Source organism: Pteropus medius, unplaced genomic scaffold (genome assembly GCF_902729225.1).
Source record: "Pteropus medius unplaced genomic scaffold, Ma_sr-lr_union100, whole genome shotgun sequence".
In the NCBI taxonomy this organism is placed as follows: domain Eukaryota; kingdom Metazoa; phylum Chordata; class Mammalia; order Chiroptera; family Pteropodidae; genus Pteropus; species Pteropus medius.
This window is the reverse complement of record NW_024355327.1, coordinates 3808170-3828598: the sequence shown is the minus strand read 5'-3', so window position 1 is coordinate 3828598 and position 20429 is coordinate 3808170. Positions and strand designations below refer to the sequence as shown.

General features: G+C 43.2%; 1 protein-coding gene and 1 pseudogene across 1 annotated transcript in view; both read right to left on the bottom strand.

Annotated features, from left to right (window-relative positions):
- The window catches only part of IL17RD (interleukin 17 receptor D), a 62158-nt gene that overhangs the window by 16608 nt on the left and 25121 nt on the right, over window positions 1–20429 (bottom strand). The window contains exons 2-4 of the mRNA XM_039858530.1: window positions 7639–7696; window positions 3420–3545; window positions 193–311 (exon numbers count right to left, since the gene is read on the bottom strand). Coding sequence (XP_039714464.1) covers window positions 193–311; window positions 3420–3545; window positions 7639–7696 — 303 coding nt within the window. The remainder of the gene's footprint in view (window positions 1–192; window positions 312–3419; window positions 3546–7638; window positions 7697–20429) is intronic.
- Window positions 13759–13877, bottom strand: LOC120599541 (uncharacterized; annotated as a pseudogene).

The following is a 20429-nucleotide window of genomic DNA, read 5'->3' as shown; positions in this document are numbered from 1 at the left end:
GGGAGAGGTGCTGGAGGGTTTCTCGGGGAGTATGGAGCAGGCTCACGATGCTGCACCGTCATCCTCGCCCACCTTGGCAGGCGGGGTGGACCCCACAGCCCCTCCTTCTCCAGTTTCACAGACTTTCAATGGACCATTCAGACCCCGGGACAATGGCGTACTTCAGGAGCACATTCCCCGCGTGTGACTTACAGTCCTTTTGAAGCTACTGTTGAGCTGCTTTGGGTCCTTCAGAATCAGTTGTTGGCACTGTCTTCCCTCTGACTTCAGCTCCTCCAGTATTACCCGAAATCCTTTTAGGAATTCGATGCCTAAGCAAAGCAGAATGCTTTTATTAAAAGGGGACCTAATTACTTTTAAACACACTTTCCTTCCTCCAGCATTATCATCCTCTCCACCTACACAACAGAGTTAAAGGAATTCTTACTCTGGCTAGAACATTTGAGTTTACAGAAAGGAAAAAACACATACCCTGCATTCCTTTGGCACAGGCCAGGTGATTTTCTCTGTCACACCATTACTAATTAATTAATCTCTAATCTAGCCAGCCACTTCACAAATGCCCATTGCCTCTGTGACATTAGGGTTCAAATATTTAGATCTCGAGTCACAATTATTCATAAAAGTCTGCAGTGGAATACATAATTTCTAGGTCATTAAACAGGGTGTATTCAGCTGATGATAATTCCACACACTGACTAGGGACTCCCACCAAACCATGTTTCCACTTTAAGTTTTAGTCTTGTATTTGCTGGCATGTTTCAATGAACAATGTACAAAATTCCCAACAAAATGTGTGTCTGCGCTCAAGGGGTTCCTAGGCTTGAGATTAAATAGCTTAGGAGAATGCCTATGCGATTTACAAAGCGGTTCTTGCTCTAATCATGCCTGAAAGGCAGACACCCAAGAGCTGCCCAGTGTGTGCTCTTCACACAGCACTGAAGCCCCGAGACGCCCACAGCGCCACTGAAAGGCGCTGGCCCAGCCTCCCGCCACCTGAGCTTCCCCTGCTGCACGTCCGACTAGATGCTTTCAAAAGGATTAAGCTCTGATGGCCACAAGAGCCAGTACCGGGGCTCTGTATCCCATGGAGACTAGAGTGGTCCAGCTGCAGCTAGATCCCCCAAGCCGGCCTCAATTGGCACGATATCGATTTCGCATTCTTTTTGAACACTAGACAAGGAGACATTTTCAACTCTTCCCCTCTCAGGGCCAAAGTAATTACACAGGATGCAATTAACCAGGTGGGAAAATTATGGATGGCAAAGGCCAGGGAAATCTTTTTCTCTTTCAAACAGGTTCTCCGATCCTGTAACTATTTGATGAAGAGCACATATTTTACGGTGGGCAGGGCAAAGGAACAACAAGTAGAGCTTCATGTTTTAGGGGTCAGAGTACATAGAGTATGCAGGTACTGACTCTGCCATGTTGTGTTTCAAGTACAAAGCTTCCTGCAGGGTGAGAGCCAGCTCACCAACAACCAGACAGGTCTTTGACCTGCAACTAGTAGATCTCACAGGAACTTGCTTTTTGAAACACCACCCTCCAAAAAAAATTTTTTTTTTGGAACAAATCCTTACTACTTATACTAATATTTAATTCATGCAATGTCCCCAGAACTGTTGCAACAAAAGCCAGGTGATTAATATGATTAAAGACTGCCTATCTCACAATATAATAAAAATTCATCAGCTGGGGTGACAGTAGAAGGGTCTAGACCTTATTTTTAAAAGACCTGCCTAAAAAATCACTACACCAAGTCTGGAAGTGAGGGTAGAGGCAGCAAATATAAATGTTAAATCACAGTAACATCTTTATCACAATACTATTAACACCTTGCAGTTATATAATGTTAGCAATTTTATAGGGCAACTTCTCATAAAGGAACTCATTAACTCCTTCCCATCACTTAACTCATTATATCCTCCAAATAACCATAGAAAGAAGCTATTGTCCCCATTTTACAGATGAGGAAATGGAGGTATAGAGACAGTAGATGACTTGCCGAGGGTCACACAGGAATTAAATGACAGGAAGAATTTGAACCTAGAATACTCTTGACCTATGTGCTTTTCTGTCTCCCATGGAGTTTCCTTGATAGAACCTCACAGAAACTGATAGCCATCCTACCCACAAATCATCCTGCAGGAAAAGCTCAACCTTCCACCTCACTGTTTCATAAGTTGGTTTCCTACCACCAGCTCACATACCTTCCTTTCATTCTGAAGAGGAGCCTGCAATTCGTCAGGCCAACCCCTTAGTCATTTAGTCTTATGTGGAATGATCATATCCCTTTTATCCACAGAGAATGTTTTTTATCTTTAAATGTTAAGATAATGTTATTTTTGGAAAACCCACTGGGTTCAGACCCAGCAGTATTTACATGGATAAATGAGTCAGGCCCATGGGTCTGATCCATCCTCCCTCTCTCTGCACTCACCTCTCCTCCAAGCTGGTTCTTCAGAGATTTATCCCATTCAGATTAAGAAATCCAGACTTTACTTTTCCCTTAGCCAGATTTTTTTTAAAATTCTAAGATTGAGTAGCAGTGTCAAAGGACCAAGTTCTGACGATAACAATAGCCACTGTTTTCTTAATAGCTCTCTCTAGAAATGTACCGTGTGTGTGTGTGTCTGAATTTTTATAACAAACCAAGAGGCAGTCATCTGCATGATACAGATGGAGAAGCTGGGGCTCAGAAAGGTTTGAATGCCTCTTGTAATTTTGGGTTCAAATCCAGACTCATCAGAACAAATGGGCCCTCCCCATGTCCCATACTCAACTATTTCATCCTCTCCTGTGTATCATCATCAATTCATAAAAGAGGACAAGCGGACTTGGCCCTAATCTGAATCTGGCCCAAATACTATGGGTTTGCTTTTTTCTGTTTCTTTGTTTTAGTTTGGTTTTTTCAGCCCACACAGTTTACATAAAAGTTCAATTTGTCGCCAACACTAAAAAATTGATTTCATGGTTTCTCATGAAAACTGGGATTTTCCTGAAAACTCACAAAATGTGCCAATGCTGGACCTGCACATCTCTATGTAGCCAGAGACCACTAATGCTTGATGCCAAAGCCATCATGTCCTTGGATGGCCCACCCATCTTCCCACTATGGCTGAGATACAGAGGCCAAGGCCTCAGTGCCATTTACCACTCATCTACTAGTATTTTTCAAACTCACATCTTTCTCAGTAACAGCCAAGAGAACAAGAGATGAACCACAGGGCACAGCACCAAGCCCTGTGCATGCCCCAGCACTTGTGTGCAACAAAGTAGGAAGTATGTCTGTGCACAAGCCAACCTAAGTCACTCTCATGTGAAGACCTATCTGGCCCCTGGAGGCCGTCATGTCTGGACCCTTGCACTCGGCACTACCCACCCAGTCCACCACAGTGGACTCCATTTTGACCACTTACCAAGGGCCCCTGGGGACCAAAAAATGGTGACTGCCACTTGGTCGTGGCAAGCATACTGACTGATGGTGATGTTCTGGGCATCAGCAATTACGTGCTTCCCCACCGGATTCAAGTATGTGGTACAGTCTAGAAAGTTGAGAGAACAAAAACAGTCACATTTAGAAATTTTTTATTTCCAAGTTCATCTCAAATTACGCAGAACACATCTGCAGGTGGCTAAATCCATTCTGTTTAAAAGACATGTGCCTCAAGAGCCCAAACACGACATCAAAGGTTGACTGAAAAACCATAAGATGCTGAAACGGGATTTATTTATAGCGTCGTCACTGCCGCCCACCCCTGGAGTTATATTCCAGGTCAGTTTTAGGAGAATCATATTCGGCCTGGGGTTTGTGTATCTGGCATGAACTTTTTTACTAAAATGACATTTTGCCCAAATCAATCATTATTTACATGAGCATTAAAGAATGATTTGAAACAAAACAATGGCTAAATAATCTGGGGTTTATTTATTTTTAGAAGAAACCTAGAGGACAAAGTGACTGGGCAAAAGGAACTAAAATGAGGAACTCATGAGACAGTGATTCACATCAAGACTGTTAAAACAATCCAGTTAGGAGCTGCAAAAAATACTGACTTGACTTAGTGATAAGCAAAGCACCTTCCATGTTAACTAGCATCGTCAAAGGTAAAACTTTTGTTCCCAAACATCATGAATCATCAAAGACACCCACAACACTCACCAAAACCAGAGTTCTACCCTGCTCAAAAAACAAAAAACCTCTGACTCTTTGATTTGGTCTGACAACACCGTTCACTGCCACCTGTCGATGCAGCCAAACCACTTGAGCAGCTGTGCCACCTGGCACTGCTAATTAAACCTTCAAAGTCTGCAAGATCCTAAAAGGCTACCAGAAGCTTCCAGCCAAACTCGGGCTGGGATTTCTGAGAATGGCCGCAGACCCCTCTTGGCCACTCGTGCATGGAGAACCACCAGCCATCCCCAGCAAACATCAACTCATAATTCTTATGCTGCTTCATCTCCATTTCCTTCTCAATGATTAAATTTGAAAACCCTCTTTAGTCTCTACTACATAAGGTCTTCAATTCCATCCACCTACCCATGACCCCTCTGAAGGCTGGATGTTTTTGAGAAGCATTCAGAAGTGTTTCTAAGAAGCTCAGTGAGTTGCTGAATTTTCCCCTGAAACTATACCACACATTTGCCATTTTTATGACTAAAAACATTCATTGCATATTTGAAAATGACAAAAGAATATAAGAAAAATGTAAAAATCATTCATAACCTCCTACCACACAGAAATGACTGCTAACATCTAATGGATAGCCTTCAAAGCCTTTTAATGTGCACATGATATTCCTCCTTTTCAAATTTCTTAATAAAGCACAACACACATGTACTAAAATGCACCTCTCCCCTGCTTTCGTTTTTGTAATTCTCCCTTCTGTAAACTCCCATCTGCTTCAAAAAAATAGCCACCTCTATATATTTCAATATTACTTCTTGAGAAAAGATGCTAATAATGAATAAAACTGAATTCTAGTTTTGAAGAAAATTCACTCTCAAAGCATGTAGCATGTGTTCTTTAGGTGCAGAAGAGAAGTTTAGAATGTGAAAAAACTTTTTCAACATCTGGTTTAACTGTTCCACACTGTACAAATGAGGAGAGCGCAGCTTGAGAGGTCAGCTGGGTAGCTCAGGATTCCACTGCTGACCAGCCCAGGGGCAGCCTCAGATGCTCATACAGGGCTCTTGCCATTCCATCCTCAGCACGGAGCTTATGGCTAAAAGGAGCTCTGAATCAGAGGTTTTCAGCCTGTAAAAATCCTGGCTGAGACCAACTTCCCAGCATAAAAAAAAAAAAAAAAAGACAAGATTCCCATCATACTTGTGAAGTTCAAACATTTTCATTTATTGAGGTCTGTAATGAAAGAGAAACCTCTGATTTAAACAGCTTTAGGAAAAGATGCATGAACAAGAGCGAATCATGGTGTTTTCTTTTCTTTGTTCATTTCTAATGCCAAAATTAGCACGCTCCCGGTTTCTGTACATACAATTAAGCAAATAAAAAGTCTAAGAATTAAGAAAATGTATTATAAGTTACTCAGGCATTATCCCCTCAGAGCCTGAAGAAGAAATGAGAAACGCAACATGAAAGGAGGCAAGGAGACCTGTGAAATTCGGTTTTGACCAAACGGCAAGATAATTTCTTTGTTAACATCAAATGGCAAAGGAATTGAAAAATAAGATTTTACCGTTTAATACTTTTGGCAAAATCCTGGCAATTGGTTCTTAGCTATTTCAAACAGAGCTAGTAACCAGTCAACAGAGCAGTAACAGGAACTTCCTTGTGGAAGAGAGAAATATCTTTCTCAATGAAAAACAACAAATAAGTATTTTACATAGCCTGGACCCAATTATCAGCAACTCCAATGTTTTGAATTTTAGTTACAGAAAAATTACGGCCAAATGACATTTTGCCAAAATGCAACCAAACTTAGGAGTCAATTCGAGTTGTGAATTAAATTCTAATTAAATGCTGAAAAATTAGAAAATAATGACTAAGAGACAGGCGTTAGCACGTGGGCCAAATATCTAGTCCCACGTAAAAAATATGACACTTTTAAGTTTTACAGGTATAGATCCTCTTTCACAAAACCCCATTATTAAATTTGACATGCAAATATTTGTTTTCAGCGGACCGGAAAATTTTGAACTCTTGAATGTAATACAAGATCTGCCAAGACCAAGAACATATATTAGGAATTAGCTTTCTAACTCAAAGATCCCTTACACATGTCTATACTTAGCTGAATTAACTATCATGGACTTGCAAATCCTTCATTAGCATCAGCATTTACCCAAAACATGCACATACCACTAACACGAAATGTCTGAGTTTCATATTAAGTTCTCACTGGTTAACTTAAAGTACCCAGGTCAGCAACTGTGGTTATGAATTTTACATACATATTTGTATCCTAAAATTGTTAGGTTGTATACACAACCATGAAAACTCTGCTTTAGAAATGATCATTCCAGAGGCCTCATGTGACCTATACCCTTTACTTACATGAACTTGTAACCCTCCCCAAGAGATGAATCAAATATTAGGAGTCACTAAATATGAGTCAAGCTTCTTATCGACAATTTTACTTGCAAATTATGGCTTATATGGCTACAATGCTCACAATTCTATATAATTACCTTCTTGGGCACGAAAGCAGATGCTTAGAGGGGGGGTTCTATATGCAGAATCAGAAAAAGCACCCCAACCCTGACATTAGAAAATAATTCAGACAAAAAAAGTCACACAGCCTTAGGAGAAAGGACTAAAAAGGTGCTTATATTTTAACTCCAGTCGAAACGACTTCTAATATTAATAGATACCAATTACTGAGTGCAGGCCAGTTACCAAGGTAAGCTGGTCATATGCATTACCTTGTTTAAGCCTCAAAATGATGCCAAGCAAGAAACTAATCTTTGCTAAAATGAGGAGAAAATTGAGGCTTGGAGAAGTCAAGTCACCTGCCATAGTTCACAACTGACAGGTATGGAGCCAGGGTTGGAGCACAGGCCTATGTCAGAGACAGCCAACCAGAGGCCCCTGGGCCAACCTAGGACACAGATTCACTTGGCCCACTCTGTGTTTGCGAAAGTTTTTTAAAAAATGCCAATATTAAAAATGTTCATATAAAAATTGCCAATTTCCCACTCTTCCTGGAAATCACACCTGGCTATGCTCAGGAGACATCCCTCAAGGCCACGACCGGCTGGAATGGAGGAGCTGGTGCTCCCTCTGACCCCCGGTGCTCCCTCTGACCTGACATGGGCTACCCAATTTGCCACAGCCCCTACCACTCCCTAGCACCCTGCACTTGGGCGGCTTCACTAGCGTGTCCCCTGCAGGGCCCTACAAGCATCTGCGCTTGTTCTTAAGGACATGGCCGTGTCCCGAGGAGATCAGGGGAGGTCTCCATACACAACCTCTTGGAACACGACAGAGGACGCTTGACCTGCCCCAAATTCTTGAGCAGCTTAACTGAGCCTGAGCTGCTTTAGCTCTGTTGACAGACCTGAGCAGGTTCAAAAAATTCCTCAACCCCAGGATCTGCAGTGCCCTTGATCAAGCACGACTGTGTAGGCTTTAGATCACGGAAAGGGCTCCATTCATCGCAGGTCAAGCCAGTTACTTACTGTCATATCGGAAGGTGATGTTGTGCAGCCCGCTGTTCCTGCCGGCCGGCCCCATTCCCTGTGGGAAAACAAGAGAACGTGATGAGGAATGAGGCCAATTTGCTTTTCCAGCACAGATCCCCATGGAGTCAAAATGCACATATGATTGCAGAGACCCAGGGTCATGCCAGTCACCAAGCAATGTCCTCACTCTTTCCGCCCACTTCGTGTCCCTCAACTGCCAAACCCTCTACAACCCAGGAGATTCCTTACTGCCAGGCCACAGGGATCGTGAGCACTCATTTCTCCTAAGACAACAGGAGCAGGCTGTTCTATGTTTGGGGCCTAAATAATAATTCATTAACAGTAAAATTGGGAGAGAGACATGAGCTGCCAGCTGGAGCCCTACCAGTTGGATATGCTTGGAGCACTGATTGGTTATAAAATTCACCCACCAGACACTCTGGTCCAAAAGCTCTATTAAGCCATGACAGATAGACAATTCCTCAAGTCTAAGGAAACAGGTTTCTCATTCCAAGACTGGGAATGAGTGTGGGAATAAGCTGTTACTTTTAATGAGAAAATTCTTCACTGAATCTGTACCTATGCTTGGAACATATAGGGTGGGTCATAAAAGAAAAAGAAAAAAGGACTTTAAAAAGTCTAACTCTAACTCTTGGTGATGTGGCTGTTAGCCATCTGCGCTCTTAACAGCAGGGATAACAACTCCGCCAGACTTCCCGCTTTAATTACAGCATCCGCAGAGGGAGCCCCAGAATCTTCCAGTTGGCCTGGCCTTTTCCTAGCCCTACTTATCCATCATGGGAAAGAGCAGCTATACATCTACTGACACTCGTTTAACTGTTTCTGTAATAATCTGCAAATGTGCCATTCTGCATTAATTGCAGAATTCTCTAAAATGTTAATTCTGAAATGCTAAGCGATGGGAAAATATTCTAACCACACAGCTAAAGTTTCCACTCGACAAGAGGGATGTTGGGGAAAACCATATGTTGGCAGCCCGGTATTTAATGGGCCATTGTTACACTGAGACATAACGTGCAGAACACTTCTGATGGAGCCCAGGGTCTCAGACCACAACCCCAGCACAGCCATATGCTACAGGCATGTTCACACTGCTTACCCTGAAGCCAAGCACGCCCGCTGAAACTATATCCCTGAGCTCAGATAAATGTGGACCTTGGGAAAGCGCAGCTGCGCAGAAAAGGATGGACAGACAGATGGACACACACACACACACACACACACACACACACACACAAACACACACCATTCTAATTCAAGTGATGGATAAGCAGTAACAGAAAAATCTAAATCAACATGGCACACCAGTCCACGATCCACTGGAGCTTCTTCCTGGTTCACTTCCTTCTCTAGCTTTCCTCCTGCCTTCCCCACATACACAAGGTTCCAGAATTTCTCACCTGAACTGAAACTTTGGAAAGTGTTGTTACTTTATTACCTTCTTGGGCACAAAAGCAGATGCTTAGAGGGGGTTCTGTATGCCTAATCAGAAAAAGCACCCCACTCTGGCATTAGAAAACAATTCAGACAGAAAAAGCACCCCACTCTGCCATTAGAAAACAATTCAGACAGAAAAAGTCACACAGCCTTGAAAGAAAGAGCCAGAAAGGTACTTGTATTTTAACTCCAGTTGAAATGACTTCTAATATCAATAAATACCAATTACTGAGTGCAGGCCAGCTAAGACATGTGGGCTAGCACGGGGCTTGTCTGGGGTAGGATAGTGATTAACAGAATGAACTTTGGAAGTTGTACAGATGTGTGTTCAAATCTCCCCCTTTGCAGCTGTGTGACCTTGGGCAAGCTTCTAAACCTTCCTGAACCTTGTTTCCCTGAGCTATATATGAAGTGTTTGCATAAAACCTCCTGTGCCATAACTCTTTAGGGACAAAGCCACAGTCTGTGCAGCTAGAGGATGTCAATTTCCAGATGGCCAAGACCAAAGTAACACAGCCAGGCAGGTGACCAAGAAGGAGACAATGCAATCCCCCACAACCCTTCAGTAATGCCCAAGTCAACTTTCTGCTCCCTTACAAATCCCCAGGACATAAATTCACTCACCATCTATTATGAGCCAGACATTATGATAGGTATGGTGATAAACAAAGCTGCCACTGTCCTGCCCTCAGGAGCGAAGTGGCTCATTCTTTCAAAGAATAACTAGGTACGTAGATCACATGCAAGGTATACAGACAAATATCAAACCACACCCAGACCTCCAAGAATTCTCAGTGTAGATGGCATACAAGGTATATGTAGCTAGGGTAAAAGAACCAGACATAAATAAGCATACAGTATATGAAATGCCACAGGCGGCACCTCAGTAAGAATGAACTAACAGTTAGGACAACCTGTACTAGAAGCTTAAAAGAGAGATTGATAACTGGGCTAGAGTGGAGGGGAAAAGGGAGCATCATGGGAGAAAAACAAAAATGCAACCTAGAAGCCAAGGTAAGTACCTTAATCCTTCCATCCTCCAACTGGCTACCAAAGACAAACCTCTTCACTGGATCAGAATCTCAACTGTTTTTGTTGTTGTTGTTGTTGTTGTTGTTTTTTAATATAATCTGCATGACTTTCACCTGGGAAGGGGTGTAAGGAGGATACATTAAGCCACAAAGAGGAAGCACTTTTCAAAACGGAAATGCACTCCATTTAACAGTATGCTCCAAGATACATAGGACTCTGGTAACTAATTGTCTTACTTGTAGGATTTTATCAGCTCTTCATTTTGTTCTTCTCCTCCTTGTACTTCTATTGTAACGTGTTTTTAACAGATATTAGGCATTTGCAATGAACAATGCATCATGGAAAGGAGCCCAAGACAGTGAGACTGGCTATATCATGCATACAAGAACCCAAATTCCTCCACATAAGGTCTCTGTGATATGGAGCTGTTCCAAGGAGGGAGCCAGTGAGCTGGCCTCAAAGGACAGGAAGACTTGCATGCAGCATCCATTCACTATCCACTGAGCATTCCACCTTGACCAAAGCCCAAAAGGGTTAGGCACTTGACCCTGAACCAGACCCAGGTCCTGATCTCAAGGGGGGCTTTGGCACCAAGCTGATCTCCTAATGTGCAAATCTGCCCTTATTTCTCTGCTCCAAGTCCACCACTGGCTCCCTGTCTTCCTAGACCATTCCTGACATTCCTGCCTACCTTCTTCCAATCACTACAGGCACTGTACTACAGCTCAGCACATGTTCTTGAGCACTTCCACATTTCCAGAATGGCCTTCATGTAACCCAAGTCCCCACCCCTGTGGGCTTCCTGCCTTAGTCTATCCCCTATCACATTGTGTTCCTCATACATCAGTCTGCCTGTATACTCGAAAGCAGCACAGTAATCCATCCCCACAATTTGACTGGCATGGTACATCTGCCCATATAGATGCAAAGTGGTAATTCTATTCCACAGAAAATCAGAGATCAAAAGACCTTGTGACCATCTAAACCTGGTCATGGAGGTCGAAAGCAAGAGATACCATCACGGGTACCAGCTCTTGCATGCATCGTAAAGACCTTTCATTCTTGGAAGTCACAGAATGCATGGCTTCTCGGCACATGCATCAGACAGACAGTCCACCAGGTTATCCTTGGCTCACACCCAAATGATGTTTCCACTGCTTCAGAGCCCTCAAAAAACACCTGAGAAACAGTGTGCCCAGGCTAGCCCACACACCACTGTTTTCTTTACACTCTATGATAGACAGAATAACAGTACTCCCAAACATGTCCACATTATAATCCCCAGAAGCTGTGAATGTTACTTTACATAGCAAAAAGAACTATGCAGATGTGATTAAGTTTGAGGGTCCTGAGAAAGAGATTATTCTCGATTATCCAGGTGGGCTCAAGGAAATCACAAAGGGAGATAAGAAGATCAGAGTCAGGAGAAGGAGATGTGACAAGGGAAGCAGAAGGCAGAGACAGAGAGACATTGATTTAAAGATACTGTTATTGGTTTTAAAGACGGCGGAAGAGGGGCTATGAGCCAAAGAATGCAGGCAGCCTCAAGTGCTGGAAAACGGAAGGAATGGATCCTCCTCTAGAGCCTCCATGAGCCAGTCCTGCCAACAGCTTGATTTTAGCCCCATAAAACTCATTTTGGAATTCTGACTTCAAATACTATAAGATAATACACTTGTGTGTTCTAAGCCACTAAATTTGTAGTTATTGCAGCAGCAATTAAAAGCTAATACACACATATAGTTTCAGCTGCAATATGGAAGAAATGGATCTCGATGTCACATACATGGCATGAGTTGTCATTCTCCCCCTCCCACACCCATAGCAAACCGATCATTTGTCACTGCATTCTCTCCTACCCTGGCTTCAGGCAGACAGGAACACTAATCCATCAGAGCTGCTGCTTGAGATTTTGCCATCTTAGATACAGGCTTCTTTGGGCTAGCATGGGGCTTGTTTGGGGTAAGATAGTGGTTAACAGAATGGGCTTTGGAAGTCGTACAGATGTGTGTTCAAATCTCCCCCTTTGCATCTGTGTGACCTTGGGCAAGCTTCTAAACCTTCCTGAACCTCATTTCCCTGAGCTAAATAGGAAGTGTTTGAATAAAATCCCCTAGAAAGGGTTGGCGTGGGCACTATGTGAGATGACATATATCCAGGGCTCTGCACAGCAAGTGACATACAGTGAAATGGTTATTTCACACCCAGGAATGATTGTGTCATCATTCCTGAGAAGATTCCCGCTCTGATGAACACGGTGAGAGCTGTGCTACTAGGCGATATATGAGGCAGAAAGGGAACGCTCGTAGGAAGTGGCATCTTCAGGTATGATCTGTCTCTAGCATCCAGACCTTGGGGGAGTTGTGGGAGAAGATGCAGATGAACAGGTCAGAGCACGGTGGCAGACTAAGAAATGTGTTCTGCTGATGGTCTTGGTGGTAACTGGGTGACCCAGTGACTCTATCTCTAATAAGTGCTCAAGTTAGACCAGATGGGGAGAAACTGTAAGCATAAGGCAAAATGACCAAGGCAGCCCCCTACGCCCCACCAAGCTTGCACCACAGACCTAGGCCTGGAACATAGTCAGCCCTGATAAATATCAGTTTCTGTCTGAATTAATAAATGATTGAGCCAGACAATATACATACAAAGAACCCAGGAGGACCTAGGCTGGTATTACAGGGTGATTTACGGGCTTAAAATCTAAGACCCACACTAAGAACACAGATAAGGCAACTTACAAAGCTTGTCAACAGTTTTGGAAACTGTTTTTCAAGAAACAATTGCCAGCTTTTAGCTACTACACCCGTTTTGATATTTAATAAGCCGACAATTAAGAATATATGTTTGTTGCCTATTACTTAAAAACTATAAATGGCAATGCTGTGGCCTCAGGGTGTCACATTCTTAGTTCATTAACCACCCCCATTTGCTGCACAAACGGCAGTTTTTAATTGGCTCCAATGCAAGCTACGAAGCACGCCCCAGGTGCCTGGAGCTCTGTTATGAATACTCTTTCTTAAGCTGGGACCGAGGCAGCAAATGGGAACAAAATGGAGAAAACATCTTTTACTAAGGAAGCGGGAGGAGGGGGAAGGATAACTCACAAGTGCTCTAAAGGAATAAAATTCAAAAGGCAAAACCCTACACCATTCTCCACTCATATGGCAAAGAAGCAAAGGCCTAGACAAAAAGACAGCCATGGGGCGAGATCCCACACAGAGCAGCCAGCATCACCACCAGGGGCCATCAGATGGCCAATTTCCTGAGGGGGCTCTTGGGGATTCTGGGCCATTTGAAGACACCAATTTCCCAGAGCAACATTTCTAATCCAGCTCCAAAATAGCTTAACTGCCATTTTGGAAAAAAGCATTTTAAAAAGACTATGCTAATTATAGCACCTCCTTTACCAATGAAAGGCAGGCCAGACAGGAAGGCTTAAACAAGACTACTTTCAAATCAAAAAGGAACTTTCAGAAAGCTGGTAATGATTTAGCGAACTGAGTTTGGGTGAAATTTATTTTATTTTATTTTTATTTATTTTTTTTTAGGCAAGGCAACCCTTGGTTGACCTCACAGATTGCAAGGGCCTTGTCAGCTTACAATCCTTTATTTTTTTACTTTTTATGCCTACAGCACCTGGTCTTCCTAGGTGGTCTCCCATCCAAGTACTAACCAGGCCCAACTCTGCTTAGCTTCCGAAATCAGAAGGGATCAGGCTTGTTCAGGGTGGCATGATCGTAGACTGGGTGAAATTTAAATAAGCGCATTCGTCAGAAAGAACTGAGAGGATGGGTTTCTTACAGGTACACGAAGTAACTACTTAAAACTAGGGCCAACTCTCTATTTCCAACACATTTCCTCCATCTTGGGTTTCCGATGTGTCAATAAAACTTAAAGACAAACAGCTCTGTGAGACTTTAAATGCACAATGGGGCAGGAGCTTTTGCCTACGACCAGTGGACATGGTAAGGGTAAGAAGCAGACCATGGGGGTCAATTTACTCAACGCAGGTACAGATGGTTTCATAAATGAAGACAGATCCTATTTACTTCAGTTGAAACCTTTAACTTAAAAAAAAAGAGTCAGCAAAGGCAGAGAAGCCCCAGGTGATGTAAGCCGAGGAGAATGCTGGCAAATTCAAAACACAAGGAAAATAAATCACAAAGCCAGCTTGCGCCTGGATCTATTCAAGATATTCGCTCCACATTCCCGGGAGCTGTTCTCTTTCACTCTCCATCTAGATGAGACCAGCTTCAGAAATGAAGGGTGCCAGCCCACTGTCTGATTTGGAGAGGTGCAGTCTTGGATGTCTAATGGGGAACACACAAGCTCTGGGGGGGGTGCCGGTGGGTTTCCACTAGCAATTACCACGTCGGCCCCAAAAAACCCGGAGATCTTAAGCTAATTAGAGATTTGCTCACGGAGGTAGGAAATCACTGCTCTAAAGCATTGCCTGTGCACCAGACCAAAGCCGTAATCATGATTCATCTCTGACATGTTGCTAATCAGCACACACATGTTCCTAATTTCACGCTCCCCCAAAGGAAAAGCTGAAGGGACAATTGTTTCTGAGCTCTAACATGGAGCCAAGCTACGCCAAGTTAACATGTGTCTTACTTATCAAACTGAGAGCTCGTGTTTTATCTAAGCTTCTTTTCACTCTTCCACCTTCCTCGACCTTCATCCCACCAGGAAATTCATTCACTGGAGATAAAGATGTGTTAGGGCCTTTGAATTGTTTCTCAGACAGCAACTTTTCTTCCTTCCTTTCTTTCTTTCTTTATTTTAATTGAAATCTAATTGACGTAACACATTGTGTAAGTTTAAGGTGTACAATGTCTGATACATTTACATATTGTAATATGATAGCAACTTTTCTAAATGGTGGTGGCCTAAATGGAATTTAATATATTTTAAAATGTCCTTCCCTGCTCTAGACTTTATGGTTTTCTTATTGCTTTGCCACAAGAACATGCACATGCAGTTAAAGCCCAGAGATACACACAAACACGCACACACGCTGACTTTTCCTCCGTTTAAAAACAAAGCTCTGTAGCCTCCGTGGCTTTTACAGAGCAAAAAGCCCAAGTACTCTGTCCAATTAGTCTGTTAAGAATCTGGGCTGTGCGTTCTCCCATGGCTGATACTCACAAATAGACAGGATTGTTCCACTTTTCCAATTCTCAAAACGTTAAAAGCAAGCTATAAAACATGCCTCTGGATGGGAAAGCCAGACCTTTCCCCTCGGCTGCACACACCACTCCCATCCACTCAAATGAGAACCGCATGTTAGAGAACTGGCATTTGAAAGGTAACAGGCAACCCATCTGCAGTTTCAAAAGCGCACACAGACAACTCACAGACGCAGATTAACCGGCTTTCTATAAATACCGGGTAGGAAGAGAACAACTAACCACCCAAATATCCCCGACTCCCCCACCTCCAGCAAATCAGCTACCCACTCCTCTCACTTAGCTCTTAACTGTTAAAGATAGTTACAAAGACTTCACTCCAGAAACTGGAGAAAGTATCTTCCTGCGAGGGCAAAATAGTGATTAGACAACAGAGGAAAACTTAAAGCTATAAACATGGTTGTTATGCCTAAGCTCAGAGGAAATGTTCGGATCAAAATAAAATTACTAATAAAAAGCCTTAGGACCACACAGACTGTGCATTGACTTGTGCAGACTTCAAATACTGTTTTTGAGGCCCAGGGATAGAGTCTCCAAATACTGTATCACATCTGGAATTATGCTTTTACAGCACAAATGCCTGCAGAAATGGGGACTGTGCTGTTGCCATGGGGACCCAGCCTTCTCCAGCCAGGCAGGTCTCCAGTGTGCCCCACACATGTGCGTCTTCCTTCAAGGTGCATTTCGCATATTTGGAAATTATGGAAGGCTGCCCTTTTAGATTTTAGTACTAACAGAAACATCACATGCTATACTAGAAAGAAAGGCAACCCCTTCTGTCAGCCTATGATTTCTGTCCACATGGAGGTCTTGCACAGAAAAACCTCCTTAAACTAACAGTAGGAAGCAGCAAGTCAACATTAGACCCTTTTTAAAAAGTTATCTGTGGCTTACCCCTCTTTCTCTAGGAAGGAGATGAGCTTCAAGCATCCCTTTAAACTCTCTAGTTCTCTGGCTGCAAAACCCCAAGTGAGTCAACCTGTGTGCAAAGCTGCCTCCTATTGCCTGCCTATGAAAGGGATCCCAGACTCAGGCTTTACCGGAAACGAGACATCCTGGCAGAGCTACTGGCCAAAGCAGGGAGACTTCACTTTTAATTGCTGATGAACCTATTGTTGTGAATGGGAAAGGGTTTCTAGAATCCATAGGTGAATCCTGTGAGAAACATTCGCTATCCAGTCTCCCCCAGAAACATCCCTTACATAATTTGGGGGCACTCTTGGAGCTCCCCAAGGCCAATGAGGGCTTCACAGGCCCAAGGTTCAAAGCCATGTTTAGACATGAAGAATCTAGAGTTCTCACTTAGAAATAAGCAGGTGTATCTGGACTTCCCTAGGATACAACCCCTTTAACAGACCCCTCCAGGTATGGATTCAGACATACACATCTGCAATGCAAACCCCTTCGGGTGCTGGCAGGTGCCCCCCATCACTCCTCATCCTGACAGAGTCCTATCTTCCTAAGACCCCAGCTGACTCAAAGCGATCAAGACCTTCATCTCTCTTTCCCCCAGAAGCATTCACCCATCAGTTCTGACTCAAATGTTTTCAGCCAAAGCAACAGTGATCCTTATGTGACTGCTTCTCTGCAAGGTCTAGCCTTTCCCAGAAGATTTCCTGGGGACTGAGGAAAGTGGCCCACCCAGAGCTGAAGTGACAGTCACCAAGTCCCATGGGGAAGATGGAGGGGGCTCAGACCTCCAGGTTCTCAGCCGTGCCCCAGATCACTGTGACCTCCTGATTGAACAATTTATACCTAGTCTCTTAGATACCACATCCCATCTCAAAATGTCCCTGAGATACACCCAGGACTTGTGAACTTATATCAATATGTATGCGTGTACCCAGTCACAGATTAAAAAAAAAAAAAAAAGGCACCAGGAAGTCAGCAGCTCTAGCTCCAGGTGTTAACACTTAGCGCATCCTGCTCAGCCCCCTCCAGCTTGAGGCTGGCCGCCTGGGAGCCGGACACAGCAATTAGGCCCTTCCCGGGGCTGGGCGCCTTTGTCCCCTCACTAACATCATTAGTGTCTGACTTCCTGTGCACAACGGGGCCTCCCGGAGGGCAATCACCGGCTGACCGGGGCAAGGCATTAGACTTCCTTTGTCAAAGACCCTCAAATGTTAACAAGCATGTGAACAAGCTTCTCCTCCCCCGCTTCCCACCTCAGCCACTCCTCCAGCCCACCAAACATTCCAGGGGCAATCCTCAACAGTCTTGGTTCTCCCAGACTCATGGGAATCTCAGTTACTTCAAGTCTCCAAGTCAACGTCCTAGAGTTATTCCCCCACAGGCATGCTGCTCCCACTTACTGAGTGCCCACTGGTTATCAGGGCCCTGTCGCTTGCCCTGTATTAACGAGGGTGAAAATAAACAAAGGTGAGGTGCTCAGACAGCATGAGCCCCACGCTGTGCAACACCCCGCCCGCTGCCCCTGCAAGCACAGGCATCCCATTCGTGCTGCTCACGGGCTGAATGAAGTGCAAGATGGGCTCAAGATGTGACGATGTGCTGAAGGTTCGAGTAATATCCCGAGGCTTGTGAGCTGCAATATTGCTGCAACCCTTACTGTCACCATTCCTCAGTCAGCAGTACGATAATCACCAGGGCCAAAACCATTAAAATCTTCTCATTTACCCCTCGTCCCTCCCAACAGAGGGTCTCAGCTTTTTATTTGGGGACACAGATGTCTTTGAGAATTTGGTGAGAGCTGGGGCACATGTGCACATATGCAAGTTTTGCACACACTATTTCAGGAGGCTTCTGGACCCTTGAAATCCATCCAGGCCCCTCACCTGCCTGCCTTATCAATAGCTTAGTAGCTAAACAGCAAGTCCACACAGGACATCCTTGTGGTTTAGTGATCAGAGGGAAACTTTGGCGATTAAAAAACAAAATTCAAATGATGGAGGGAAGTGGCTGGAAGTAAGAGCTCAGTTTTCCATAGAACTCTCTGGATTAGTGTCTCAACTGTAATTCTTTATAGGTAGTATTTGTTACAACTCAGTAATTGAACATTTTGTCCAAGACGTTGAGACTCATGAACTTTACAACGCAGCAACATAAAAGGCAACTATTTCTGCTGTTAAGGATATGAGCCCATCAGGTGACAACTGTCATGTCTGCAGTCAAGTCAGTTTCACTGACTCAAGTTAAAAAATAAACCAAAATGTGGCTAATTCTTATTCCTTCTTTTCCCATCCTTGAATGAGAAGGAACATCCTCATAGTATCCGGAAGACAGCTGATTTCCCACTCCTGCTCAACTGTCTATGGTTTTTGTGGTCAACACATAAAATTAGGTTAGGTTTTAGATACATTTTAAAATATCAGCCTGAGAGCCACTACAGATGATAACCTAAAACTCCAGTTTTCCAAAATGAAGAAACATCTATGGGTTTGACTCCCACTCCAGACATACCAACACTCATTCAAGCTTCCAAAATAAAATGCCAGTAGACAGCAGAGAAAGGATGCCATTGCTCCATGATGCCAAGTCCCCCACAAGTTTACTTTGATGAACTTTACAAGTTCCAAAGGGTAAATCATTTCACTATTGGTTCTGATTTTTACCGTTTGCCAAACTAGTTTTAAAATAATAGGCAATCGGAAGGATACATTCAAGCGTTAATAATCCTTTCAACTTTAGATCTCCCCAGTTCTTGAATGGAAACCAGCAGTTGGCCCTTAACCCATAAGCAATAAATCCAGAAGGCTCTTTTTTCTAATTTCCCAATGATAACACATGGAATTCCCATTAAAGAACACACATGCAAACATACACACAATGACATACCAATTAAATCGCTGTGTGATTCAGGAAATAATTGTGTTTGCCAAGAAGTGTTCAGCTTTGTTTTAATTTCCTTGAACAGCTAAAATGTCATTCTGAGAAGGGAGGTAAAGAATGATGTAAAAAATCAAGTATTACTGTCTTGGTTAATTTCAGATTTAGATAAATGTTCCTTGTGAGTAAAGGAGGCAGTGCAGAGTTTCTGGGAATGAAGGTCTCCCTGCAGTCCCTCTCCAGAGACTCCTGGCACGACTGGTACAGAAAGGTAAATCAGAAGGCAAATTTGTGTGAAGCAGACAAGGCAAGTGGAACAGCAGGTAGGAGCACACTTCCTCTCTGATGAAGAAGCCCCAGTGGGTTCCTGTTCCTTTCCAATGGGCTGAAGCAAGCTAATGGTATACACAACCTTCCAGACCAGGCAGCAAAAAGAAATCAATGCACCTTGTCTCCTTCTTTAGGATTCCCATGGAGAAGTAGTTACAAAAATCAAAAGAATGTGGTGGAAATAAATTAGAAGCCTGTAATATGTTGTCATGAAGTTAGGGCAAAACAGAGACTTACCAGAAAAGATTAAAAGTAGTGATTAAGTATCTTAAAAAATAAAATAAAGGAGGTCCAAAGGTTCTGGCTAAAATGATTTCGAACTAAGAATGAAGAGATAAGTCAATGTCAGGCCAAGCTATCAGGCCAGCAACATTGCTTTGTGGGACACGAAGATGGTTCATTCACAGGTGCACTAGGAGGAAAATCCCCAGGCAGGAACAGTGGAAGGAGGCTGAGACAAACAGCATTGTGTCTGCCACTTCCCCAAATGCCCACAAGGGGCGTGATAGTCAGTGGTTCCCAAATACAGAGTCCTGTAAGCGGGTTTTCAAGTTTCTAGGAAAATTGTAGGCTTTTCTTTTGAAGAGGGCTTCATTATTTTTACAAATATGACAAATTCAAGGCAAAGGAAATTTAAGCACAAAGAAGAATATGAAAATCATCCCTCGTCCACAATATCGTATTTATGTATTTCAAAATTGCTAAGACTAGATCTTAAATGTTCTCGCTACAAAAAAGAAACGATAATTATGTGACGTTAGAGGTACTAGCTAAAGCTATGGTGGTAATCAAATCGTAATATATAAACATATCAAATCAACACATTATACACCTTAAATCTATCTATACACCGTTATATATGTCAAATATACCTCAATTTAAAAAAAGAAATGAAAATCTTCCCCAAGCCTTTCCCCCTCCCCAATATTCTGAAGACTATCTCTAATGCATGGATCACAGGGGCTATAATTTTCATAAGTTAGATTC